The sequence below is a fragment of the Martes martes genome (assembly GCF_963455335.1).
Source record: "Martes martes genome assembly, chromosome: 2".
NCBI lineage: Eukaryota > Metazoa > Chordata > Mammalia > Carnivora > Mustelidae > Martes > Martes martes.
Window position 1 is genome coordinate 191,388,514 of NC_137889.1, and position 13,125 is coordinate 191,401,638.

The 13,125-nt window shown below is 33.7% G+C and overlaps 1 protein-coding gene across 10 annotated transcripts in view; it reads right to left on the minus strand.

Annotated features, from left to right (window-relative positions):
- Window positions 1–13,125, minus strand: part of EPHA5 (EPH receptor A5) — a gene marked incomplete at both ends in the record, with an annotated part of 340,499 nt that overhangs the window by 302,011 nt on the left and 25,363 nt on the right. For 9 of the 10 annotated variants that reach the window (XM_080797649.1, XM_080797650.1, XM_080797657.1 and 6 more), the window contains one exon: window positions 6,259–6,323. In XM_080797649.1, the coding sequence (XP_080653775.1) occupies window positions 6,259–6,323 (65 nt within the window). Of the gene's footprint in view, window positions 1–6,258; window positions 6,346–13,125 lie in introns of all 10 variants that reach the window. The other variant, XM_080797658.1, reaches the window with a different exon arrangement.

A 13,125-nucleotide genomic window follows, 5' to 3' on the forward strand; every position in this document is an offset into this window, starting at 1 on the left:
ATTTTCATCATTTTAATTGAAATGGGACTTACACAACATAGCTTTTACCTTTAAAGAAAAATACATTCTTGAAGGTTTTGCTTATCTTTTCCTAAACTCTAGATGTGGAATTTGCTACTATACATGCCATTTAATGGGAAAGTGAAGATAATAAAGTCTATTCATTTCAAAAAATTAAAATAGTTATAAAATTACAAGTATTTTATTTTATTCGTAAGATTTAAACTACTTGTCAGAGAGAGAGAGTGAGAGCACAGTAGGGGGAGTGGCAGGCAGAGGGAGAAGGAGAAGCAGGCTCCCACTGAGTAAGGAGACCGATGCTGGGCTCCAATCCAGGACCCCAGGATCATGATCTGAGCCGAAGGAAGACACTTAACCCACTCAGCCACCAGGCATCCCAATTTACAAGAATTTTAAAGTAAAATCTTATGAAAACACCAAAGTAGAACTGCAGGGATAAGAGTCCATCGTGAAATCAACAAACTCAGGGCCTCTTTATTATCCCTCAGCCCCATTCTTAAGAATCATTATTGCTGTTAAATTATGTCCTCCTAATAGGTTGAAACCAAAAAAGTTTGAGAACTTCAATATAGAATATTAATGATAGGTGCTCTGGAGGAAAAAAGAAATTACTCAAATACGCAGTAAAATTTAGAATTGAGGGTAACCATGCATATTTTATGTCAATTAGCCAGAAGACAATCTGTGTTTTGCTTGTATTTTTTTGTTTGTTTGTTTCTGTTCTCAATTAAAAGCCAGTTTTGGGGGAAGAAAATGAGTTTACAACAATGAGTTTACAAATGAGTTCAACGTGAGATTAGAGTATTGAGTTTCATGTCTGCGTGTTGAAATATGAAAATTCTTGAAGTCTACTGACTTCATTCAATAGTCAAATGCCAAACATAGAGGTGATTGGTTATTGCTTTTAATTACCAAAATGTTGCTTTCTGGATATATCTGGAAACAGCAATAGGGAAGCAGCTTTTAAATCAAGCAACATCCTCTCTATTTCTTTGACAGTTTAGGGATCAAGCGGTGCACTAAAATACATTATCTTATTTTATCCTAAAAACAACACTGTGAGACAAATGACATAATAGTCATAAAACCTCACCCGGCACTTAGGAGAGCCAAAATTCACAGAGGTCCCCAAAACAATAGGAATTCCAGATATAGCTGGGAGTCAAGTTAATTCATTCTTTTAATGATCTACTATATAATTATATGTGTGTGTATTATATACACAGAATATAACAAACACAACATACTTTTGAGCACCTATGTGCTATATATACATTTTTTTCAAATACTTATGATCTGGCAATGAATAGAATGCAACCCACTCTGGCTCATTTAAAACTTTTTTCAGGTGAATTTCCTTTTCAGCATCAGTTCCTCTTTTATATAAACTAGGAATCTGGGCACCATCCAGAACCCAGCAGTCATGCCTCTGGAGACCTAACTGTTTGGAGGACTTTGCCTCTGGTTTAAAATAATCAGTCTCCTGGAAGACCTGGGCTTGAAATAGAATCAGTCTTTTACAGCTGCCTAACCTTGGGCAATTCACTTACCTTTACTGAGCCTCCTTTTCCTCATCTATAAGAATAATACTAAGTATCTTTTTTTGCATTGTCATTGTTAGTGTTAAATGAATTTATGTACTTGAAGTATTTTTCATAGGAAGACAATTAGAAACAGTGATCGGATACCACATGTGCCAAATACAATACATGTGGTCTTCCCAGTGTGGCGCAAATGACCAGAGAGACCTTGAGCAAATACTGTCACCTCTCTGCCACTTTTATACATCTACAGAAAGAAAAGATAGGACTAGAAAGCTTACCATCTACCACATTGTTCTAACACACTTTGATTACTCATTTTAAAAACAATAATGCTGCCTCAAGTTCCAATGTCAGGGACTTTTGTTTCCTTCTGTGCCATACTCCCTGTGCCTAGAAAACTCACTGACACATACTAAGTTCCCAACCCTGTCGAATGAATGAATGCAGGAAATTTGCATAAAAAGCAAACCTTGCTGTAACATAGTATTTCTAGATATGTCCAGATTAAAAAAGGGAAGGAGAGTTTAAGTTACTAGCATGAAGTATGCGTGCGTGACGTGCATGCACATACACATACACATACTGTCTCTCTCACATACTATGGCTAAAGAGCACATGCTGAAACCCAAATTTGAATGATGTTTCCTGATGAAGGTGAAGTACTCAAACAAAATCTATCTAGAAGAAATTATCTCAGCATGTAATAATCAGAGATTTTTTTAAAAGACCCTCCTGAAACAAAAGAAAATCCTGATGACTGTAGTTCTTAAAGATATAATTTATTTATTATTTGATAGAGAGAGAGAGACTACACACACGTGTGCAGGCACACAAGTCGTGGGGGAGGGGTGGAAGGACAAACAGACTCTGTTCTCTGGGCGCTGAGCCCCACTCCGCTAGATCTCTGGACTCTGACATCAGGACCTGAGCTGAAATCAAGGGTCGGTCACTTAACCCCTGAGCTACCCAGGTGCCGCAATGATTGTACAGTATTAAAAAATGACTCTAAAATACTGCTAACGTTACAGACTAGCACCTTACGTAATTTGCTGACTCTCACAAGAGAGCAACCTTTATTCAGCTTTGGACTGTTGAGGCTATAGAAGGCTGCTAATTCCAGTTCTGAAACTTCCAACTAAACAGAGAAGCTGGAAATTCAGATTTTATTTGGAATCTCTCAATCTTTAATGCTGACAAGGAATTCAAATGGATATACTTATATGGAAAAATTAGAAAAAAAAAACAAAAACAAAAAACAAAAAAACTCCAAAAACGGTTGGATCTCTTGGTATAAGGAGAATAGAAATGCAATAGATCAAAGAAAGAATATTTGCTGAGTGCCAACACTGCGCCAAGTTCTACTCTCAGTCCCACTATTTAAATCTTGATGTAAAACTATATCTCAGTAATTTGCGCTCCATTTTATAAATTTTAAAACAATAAAATAAGTTATCATTTTAATTCATATTTACAGAAGTTCTCTTACATGCCAGGACCTGAGCCAACTTGTAGAAACACTGCAGAATGGTAACATGAGATAGCTATAAGAAGCCCAGGAGTACACAGGAGCAATGATTGTTTCTAAGAAGTGTGTGGAACATGCGCATAACTTTAAGGGATGGATAACAGTGTTTCTTTTAAATACTTGCCCAATTCTTAGGCGCAGATTTGGGGTAAATAAATAAAATATTCATTCCTATGGCTTGAAGTTCAAAAAATATTCTGAAAAGAATATTCTTATTTACTTAGTTTAATAACGGCTTTCAGACTGGGGGAGCTCTGAGTTAGATCCAATCAAGACAGCCTTACAAAAACAGTCTTCCAGGAATATATCGGATCCAATAATGACAACTCCCTGGGATCAAGTCTTTGAAGAATCTCCTGTCCCACTCTGCCGCTCCAGTGCCTGCTAGCCTGCTGCTTTTTACCTCGCCAGCTGGTTTTTGGTTTTTCAAGGCTACCTCACAGCTGGAGAGGCAGGAAAGGACATAAGGTACCTTAAATGCTAAAGCTATTAAAATAAAGTAAAAGAATTGAAAGAAAGAAGAAAATACCCAGTTCTGACAAATAATAAAATTTTAACCTAATTTAATTTTTTTAAATGCTAAAGTTAGTGCTGCTGTTCTAACAATAGTCCATCATTTTTCTTGCATAAATGATTCCTGTATTGCTCCGAAACTGAATTTCTGGAGTTCTGAAAAATTGATTCTGCCAATATTTGCCAGTTTTCTCCTGGCTTATATGGAGAAGACTATTTGTAGAGGCCTTTACTCCAAAATTTTTGATGGCCTCACTTTTGATCTATGTATCACCTAAAATTAGATTGCTTATCTATCATAAATGGTACAACCTACTAACAATAGAGTAATATATTAATTCTTATTAGAATTAATTACACTTTGAATACTCATTTCTTTAAGCTGTAATTTTAAAATTTCCTTTATTTTGTATTTGAATGACATAACACAAAATAAAACACCTATGTTCTCTACACATTGGACAAGTGTGGACAAGTACATACTGGGGCAAATGCACATTCACTGAGTTTCTCTAATTTTTTTTTTTAAATATTGACATCAGGCATAGCTATGTCAAAGAAACATAACTCAAAACATTGTAAGAATGTTGAAGATAAAACTCATTGTTTAAAAAACTGAACACGGGGCACCTCATGGCTCAGTCAGTTAACAACCTGACACTTGATTTTGGCTCAGGTCATGGTCTCAGGATTGTGGGATCAAGCCCTGTGTTGGTCTCTGTACTGAGTGTGGAGCCTGCTTAAGATTCTCTCTCACCCTCTGCCTCTCTGCCTATCCACCCTCCCCACATACTCTCCCTCTCAAAATAAATAAATAAATAAATAAATAATCCATTACTTAAAATTTAAAAATTTTAAAAAATTAATAAGAACAAAATCAACAGTACACTAACAATTATAATGGAAAGAAAAAGAAAACATAAAGTTGTTAGAATGAAGAAAAGTGCTCTTTCTGGATATAAAGGGACTATGTTGCTATAACGGAAATAGTTGTGTTTTATACAAAATTCATGTACAAAATTGGGTAATCCCCCCAAAAATTTAAACTGCAAAAGCAACTACAAATCAGATTTACCCTCAAAGGTGCACTCCGCCAAACCTTTTCTGAATAACTTCTGGATAGAAAGAGGAGACACACAAAACTAAATCAAAGGGAATACGACAACTTTTCTCAGGCTTTTAAAAATGAACTTCAACCGCACCTATCAGCCATCTTCCCTGAAAGGGCAATTGAAAATATCTACATAACAAATCATTTTTGGCATGTGAAAAAATTCAGAGTACAAAATATAGCTATAGGTTCCCAGACACGGATATTATCCAGCCATCTACTTGTACAGGGGTCATGACGGATGGAAGAAAGAGAACGATCTGAGATGAGGAGTGGGAAGAGGGTAAAAGAAATAAAGAAGAAAGAATACAGGAAAGGTAAAAGAGAGACTAAGAGAATATACACCATTATGTGGGCACTGGCTGTATTTGTTTGGTACTATACTTTTTCCCTTTGGCTTATATTTATGTCCTAACAGCTTAACAATCTGCTAATATACCTTATTTAGAGCATGTCTCTAAATGCAACCATAATTTTTAACAACCAAAAAGAAATATCATCTCAATGAAAGAAATCACACTGAGATTAGGATGTTAGCACATAAATTATGAATTACAACAATTAATACTACTTGTTTTACCTCCATAATAACTCTGTAAATGACTGAATAACATACCTGATTTTTTCTTCAAATGCAAAAAAATAAGTCTTGACTATTTGGGTAATGACAATGTTAGATTTCTTAATTATATCAAAATTAACTTTGGAAGTCATAGGAACTATTATTACTGTGAATAATTTTCTAAATGAATTACTTATATACATGATACTATAAAGTTTTAAATATTCGAAACATTTAAATTATTTTCTCAAAATAGAGTATTGAAAAATACTATTTGTCCTTGCTACATTATGGTTCTATAATGAATTTGGGTAGTTTGAGTCTGAAAATTATAAAAGAGGTAAATATTAAAGTTATATATAAATAAAAATCTCTCAAAATATGAGTTGTTTTTAATAAAAGACATGCAATATGGTTAATATTTTCTGTGTAATATAAAGATTTTATGTCACACTATTTTACTTACATTAATTTTCCATCTGAAAAGATAGTATACTTTTAATTGAGCAGAAGATAATGGAATACTTTTTAATATAATCCATGTATTAAGACTGTAGTCTTACTTAATTTTTACCCAAAATACATTATTTCTAATGTACACCAGTAAAATAAATTACTAGCAAAAACAATTGCTGATTATAAAAATCTTCCAATGAAACATCTTTCTGAGAGTTTTCACTGAAGAAAAATTTAAGAATTGAAAGAAAACTCTAATTATCTACTTGATAGTCTAAGAAAGTTTTAATCTCAGTAAAATTTAAAGCAATTTCTTATATCATTTTCATTCCCTAATGTAGTGAATAAAATACAAAATAAATTGTGCTTGAATCAACACTGGTCATTGACATGTTAATCTTTATTTCCTAGTCAATATAACCAGGATAATAGCAAATCAAAATATTTTCAGTTAATTTTCATTGACATTTAACATGATGTCCACTCAGGTAGCTTAAGTTGTAGGGAAAATATCATAAAGGCTTACCCCATTTTTTGGAAAAGCAATCCATCCCAAGTCCCCCATGACAGTACGTGAATCCAATAAATTCACTGAAAGAAAAAGAACACGAAACTGAGTCAAATGTATAAAAAAGTATCACTATTTTTCATAGTGTTAATAAAGTACATATTTCTTACATAGTTGAAATTAAGTATTCATCATGAATACAAGAGTTATAATTTAATGAAAACATTATTTGAATGCATAAGAACAAGTGATTTTGAATAAACATTTGGAGAACAATTACAGCAACAATACATAAACAAGTCATTACTCTAAGTGCTCTTTTTTTACAAATAAGAATAAAAGAAAAGAATTAGTAAAAGGAAAAAGAAAAAAAAATGAAAGCCCAAGGAAAACTAAGGACTATGTCACTCCTTAAAAGGCTCTCAATTTGGGGATTAAGCTGACATAAATTTGTGACTAAACATATTGTATTTTCTCCTGGAAAGCTATTATGAAGCAATTAACAAATAATTTATAATTTACATTAAACAGAAATAAGCTATCCCCAAGTTTGTAAGATTTTTTGGTGTGTGATATTAACTGAAATCTGTAATCCAAATTGCAAGTTAAATTATGAAATAAATCCACACGCACATAACTAAGCCAAGAAAATTATAGCAGCTCTCAGGGTTGTTGCTAGAGTTAAGTGTTGACTACATTCCCCAAAATACCTTCTCCTTACAAATAACCATGGTCTCCAATGTGCTTTTTTTTTGAAATTTTTGAAATGTAGACCTCAATTATGGTTGGATATACTAAAATATTTGGAAACGCCAGAATGGAAGCCTGAATATCATTATTACAAAAGGAAGCCATGACAGACTAAGTGTACACACGTGCACTCACAGATACACACACCCAGTGTTTATATTTCAGCAGGTTTATCTACTGTTCTCCCTCCCCGGGCCCAAATTAAACTAGCTTATAGGACGTGGAGTCGTCAAACTGTCAAAGTGCTTCAGACCTGGGTCACAGATGATCATCTTTCCAGCCTGTTATGCCTATCCCAAGTGATCTACCAGGCTCACCAGGCAGCTGAACCAGTCTGAATGAGCATGGCATATGGACCCAAAATGGAAACAACTGGGTTATCCCTAGTCAGAGGTACTGAAGCTTTTTCCTTATACTACTTCAAGAACGACTACCTTGAAATGCTGCCAATTCTAAAAAAAAAAAAAAAAAAAGATTCTATCTGTAAGTGTGAAGCTGGACTACTAAAGTAGTAATAGCTGATAGACTGAGAAATGTGTTACAATACTCTTATAACAAAATATAAGGTGACGGGGTGCCTGGGTGGCTCAGTCCTTAAGCGTCTTCCCTTGGCTCAGGCCATGATCCCAGGGTCCTGGGATCAAGACCCACAATGGGCCCCCTGCTCCTTGGGGAGCCTGCTTCTCCCTCTCCCACTCCCCCCTGCTGCTCTTCCCTCTCTCACTGTCAAACAAATAAAATCTTTAAAAAAAGAAAATATAAGATGAAATGATGACAACCAAGGACATTAGGATCACAAACTGAAATAAAAATTTTCTATGTATTATAGAAATTATGTGCATTTAAACCTTATTATCCATTGTTTTATTTCCTATAACATATGCAAACATATATGTCTTATTCACTAAGTTAACAGTCGGTGTAATACTAGTTACATAAAGAGAAATCAAAAGTTTTAAAAGTTTAAAAGAAAAAGTTTTAAAGGTTTTAGAAAACAAATATACTCAATACCACATATATATATGGCAGCCTTCCATGATATGTGTGTGTACTCAATATACTAGTCTATTTCTCTCATTAGGTTCTGAGCTCTTTAACTCTAAAAATCCATGCCTATAGAATGTTTGCATCATCTTTAGCCTGCACATATCAGAGTGGCTTTATAGAATAATAAAATAAATAATTTGTTGGATTATTCTTTTTTGGAAGAAACTGGGCTAGCTGAAAACTATTATTTAAAACAACAAAAACAAACCAAAACTATGCCACTACCCACTGACCTTGCAAATCCACCAGTCATCCCACTAAATCTAATTTTTTAGTTAGATCCATACTCTTTTTACTCTATTGTTGGCTTTTCTAGTTTCCATGGGGATAAAGCTACATTAAACTTAAATGTCCTTGGCCTCATTTTAGTTTTTCTGGGACACTAGGGCTGTGTCTAGACATGACTAAATACCATGGGAGTGCAGAACCTAAATCGTTATGTTTATTCATCCTTATGATTCACTTGATTCACCTTTGATATTGAACAGCAGCATATCTGTACAGACCTGATAAAATAGAGCAAATCAGCAAGCTAAAAGCCTTCTCCTATGATGGCAGTCAAACTTAACTTAATCCTGCAGTGGCAAACTGATGTGAATAGGAATTCTAGGAATTCATAACTAGCTGCCACGAGAAAAACAACATTCCTTGTAGGCCTCTTAGTAACACGTGGATCTTCTAATATCCATTACTACCAACAGAATTCCAGATGTCCTTCTTAAATTTAGTTACCTTCAATGAATTAACTTTAATCTAAGTTACTGTTCTTAACTCTTTTTTGGCTGAAAATATATATGTGTATGTGAAATTAAATGAATGAATTCAAAATACTAGCTGGGCTGTTAATACATTTGTTGAGAATTTTCAATATTGGCATACATTACTAAGCACATGAAAATACCCACAACAGAAATGTACATGATCCTTCTTCTGATGATCTTGTCAAAAGTTTTTCTTCAAAGAAACAGATTAGGAATTACATCTTATAAATTAGGAAGTTTATAAGACATAAACCTATGTCATTTCCTACTACTGTCTAAAATTGTTTTTGTTTTGGAAACAGATGTTTTCATAAAATTCACAATGCAAAGAAGATATTTATACATATGATTACTAAATTAGAAATTTTTTAAAAAGTAAAATTAGATGTTTCAGGCAATTCCTTGCAGATTACTATATTATAATTTTGTTCATATAATTCAGAGGAAATTGGAATTTGATGCCTCGGGAAAAATAATTAAAATTAGAGTTAGGTAGTAGATAGATTGATAGAGATATTTACATAGAGATGGAAATAGATATATAGATGTATGGATACAGAGATATGGAGAGTGTTAGCTTTCTTATACCTCCAAGCTTTGCACTTGCTGCTTTAGTTTGTCCTTCCCACCCTTTTGAATCGCTAACTTCATTTATCCAACGAAACATATTTCAGGAACTGTTACCTCTAAGAAGCCATCTCTACTCCTCTTTCTTAAATCTAGATCAAGTATTATTACTGAATAGTCTATTAGCACCCAATCATTATCTCCAAAACACTGAATCTACAGAATTGTATTGTTCCCTTAAAAGAATACCATGTTTGACTCATGCCTATGACCTAGCCCGCACTCGGAAGGGTTGAATAGCTGTTTGTCTTATTAATGAATCATTTGGTCAGTGGGCAGATCAGGAGGGTGTGTCTGAACCAACATACACCAGTGGTTCTCAACATGGGCATCTGATAATGTTTGGAGACATTTCTGATTGTAAAAAATGGAGGGTGGGAGGAGTATTTGCTACTGGATTCTCACGGGAAGAAACCAGGTATGCAGCTAAGCATCTCTCAATGCACAGCAAAACTTCCCCGCCCCAGATAATAAGAATTATCTGGCTTAAATTTCACTAATGCCAAAGTTAAGAAACGCTGGTATACACCTATGATGCTACCAGAAAATCTCTATTTTCATATTCTTTGTGCAGTACAGCAGTAGCATGATTTTCATTAATAGAAGTTAGCATATTTGGAGGCATTCCTTATAAATAAATTAAAATACTACTATTTAAGGAAAGAAGAGTAATAAAAATTGAAATCGTATTTGGGGGAAATAGATTATTCTTATTATCCAACACCCTTAAATCATTTTTCATATAATTAATATAACTATTACTATAAGTGCTCTTATTTATGCTTTAATAATTTCTCAACATCCATGATGGCATGCATGAAAAAACACTACAACACTGATATTATTAATGCCTCCATTTCCTCTACTACTTAAGCTAGTAACATAAAAAACAGAAGTTTATACATAGGGTATATATAAATGGGAATTTTCAGAAGTTCATTACCCAATTTCATTACCGAATTTATTAAAAGGGGAGATTGGCAGTAATGGAGCACAGTCACTAAGTATCTTCTATGCAACAATTACAGTAATTAAATTGTTCTGAACAGTATATATGCTTGTTGTAAATTGCAATGAATACACAATGAGTATTGATCTTCATTGTACAACTTAATTAAAACTTGTCTGGGAGAAGCCACTAATGAATATAATTAGAGGGAATGTTTGATACCACAGTTACTCTGAAAGACATTAATTAGATATCAGAAATTTTATGGAAAATGTTTTTATTCTATTATTTGTATTTTAAAAATAAAGTCACACTATTAAACTGAAAGACAGTCTTCAAGGTCATTTTCCTCAGCCATTTTATAATTACAATGAAAATGGGCATATTAGTTGGTATTCTCATCAGTAATTAAGAAGACTGATTCTCCAGGAGAAATAACTCTTCAGGGGTCAATGAGTATATAGTCTATTACAAATCCCTAAAGTTAATATAGGAAAAAAAGATTAACTAATACAGGAACTTTTAATAAGTAAAAATAAGTTAACTGTCTATCCAGACAAATAACAGATTACAACTGAAACTAATTCAAACTAATCTGAAGTATACGTTAGTTTTATTACTATCACTAATAAATTTAACGCTTTCTTGAACAGAGAAAAGCCTTCAAAGAATTTACTTTCAGAAAAGTCAGAAAGTTGTTAACTCATTTTTTTGGTTGGGATTCAAGAGCGGGGGAAGGAAAGGATAGAATGAGTAAAATTTAATATGCATGAGAAGATTGCTAAGTTCTCAACTTCACACATTCTAACAATTAAAGATTAATTTAAGTTAATAATTCAAATATGCTCTTCAATGATTATAACTTTCAAATATTCATAACTTTCCGTGTATCATTTTGACTCCATATCTTCCTCCTTAACATCTTGCTAATATTGGTCATAAAAAGCAGAAACAAATTTGTTAGATTCTTCAGGAATACGATACAATGGGATGAAGTTGTTTTGAAACTTTAAAGAGTCAAAAGACAGCTCAAGGACACTCTGTCCCACCACCATTAGTTGGACAAGGCTCTGAAACAATGTATGATCCTTGATAACATGAAGGTAAAATAGAGTGCCAGTGGCATATTCCTACACTTACCTTGTTTCTGTTTTTCCCAATCTTTACATAAACAAACAAACACAATTGTAATGGTACATTTGGACCTTCACCACAGCAGGAAGAGAGACTACTTTGGATTCGTAGCAGAGAAGATGGCACTGTTTTTCTTTAAAGGCAGTGAATCAAAGTCTCATTGCATACAGTAGGATTTTGATAGATGCTTGCTTATTGATTTCCATTTAACAATATCGGAAAGGCTACAGGATTCAATTATAGCACACATTTTACTGATCTGTGGGAACAAACCCCAGATGTACAGCTGTCCAGCCTCTCTCCATGGTCCCAGTCAGCACAGATGTGATTTCTTGCTTCCAGGCTAAATTTTATAATTTGACAACTGCCGCAGGGAACAAAGAACAGTTGACAATATGAGTGCAGGGAAAGAGTACATGTGTTTCCCATTGGAAAACTAAATTTGTAAATTTGGTAAAAATTATGTTAAAAGTTTAGGAGTGTTATGTAGATTTCTGGCAGCCCTCTACGTGAAGCCAAAAATCCATAACTAACAGTGTTTCTGAAGACAATGAATGTGAGAACTTTTTTTTTTTTTCCCAATTCTGAGCAACCCATGTATATAACCTCTTTCAGGAAAAAAAAAAAAAAAAGGACGAATATGGAAAAAGGATGAAAATAGAAAAATTTAAAAAAATTTATTCAGTGTGTACTATGTGTCAGATGTTCTAGCAGGTAACATATATATATATTATTTAATTTAATCTTCCTAACAAATGTATAGGCTTAATAATAATATTGGTGGGGCACCTGGGTGGCTCAGTTGGTTAAGCATTTATCTTTTGCTCTGGTCATGATCTCGGTGTCAAGGGACTGAGCCCCACATCAGGATCCCTGCTCAGTGAGGAGTCTGCTTCTCCCCCTGCCTCTCCCCCCACCATGCCTATTCATGTTTGCTCACTCTCTCTCTCTCAAATAAATAAAATCTTAAAAAAAAAAAAAAAAAGAACACTGATAATTTCCAGTCTCATTCAGAGCCCAGCAGGGAAGTCAAGGAAAGAAGAAATCATGAAGTAATACTTGACATCTTTATGACAAACCACAAGTGTTTCCTATGGCTTCCCACAACCAAGTCCCTTCCTTAGAGCCGGAATAGAAGATACCTTGATTACAGCCATCTATCTTTCTGGACATCCAAAGGCCATTATCTAAACCCTGATCACGAATGAATTTACTTTGTACATGAACTATGGGTGCTGAACACTGTTTAAGAACAAAATATCATAATCAATTATCTAATTAAATATATAATATATTATAAATTAACAATGGCCTCAAATGGTCCATCAATATTCCCTAATAAATCTACTCTTTGGGATATCAATTTTCTCATAAATTAACCACAAAATACTTTGTAAAATTTTAGTTAAAATATTACAAATATACCTCATATTCTCTTACAGCTAATGTTCTCTTCTAAATTCAAATTATTAAATGAGTTGTTAATATCCCTGTCTACTTCTGTATATCCTCTTCATTACCTAACCCACTGCAATTTGGATTCAAACCTACCATTTTATCAAAACTTCTGTTACCAAGTTGATTTGTGATAATCATGTAGTTCTGAGTTCCTAGTTT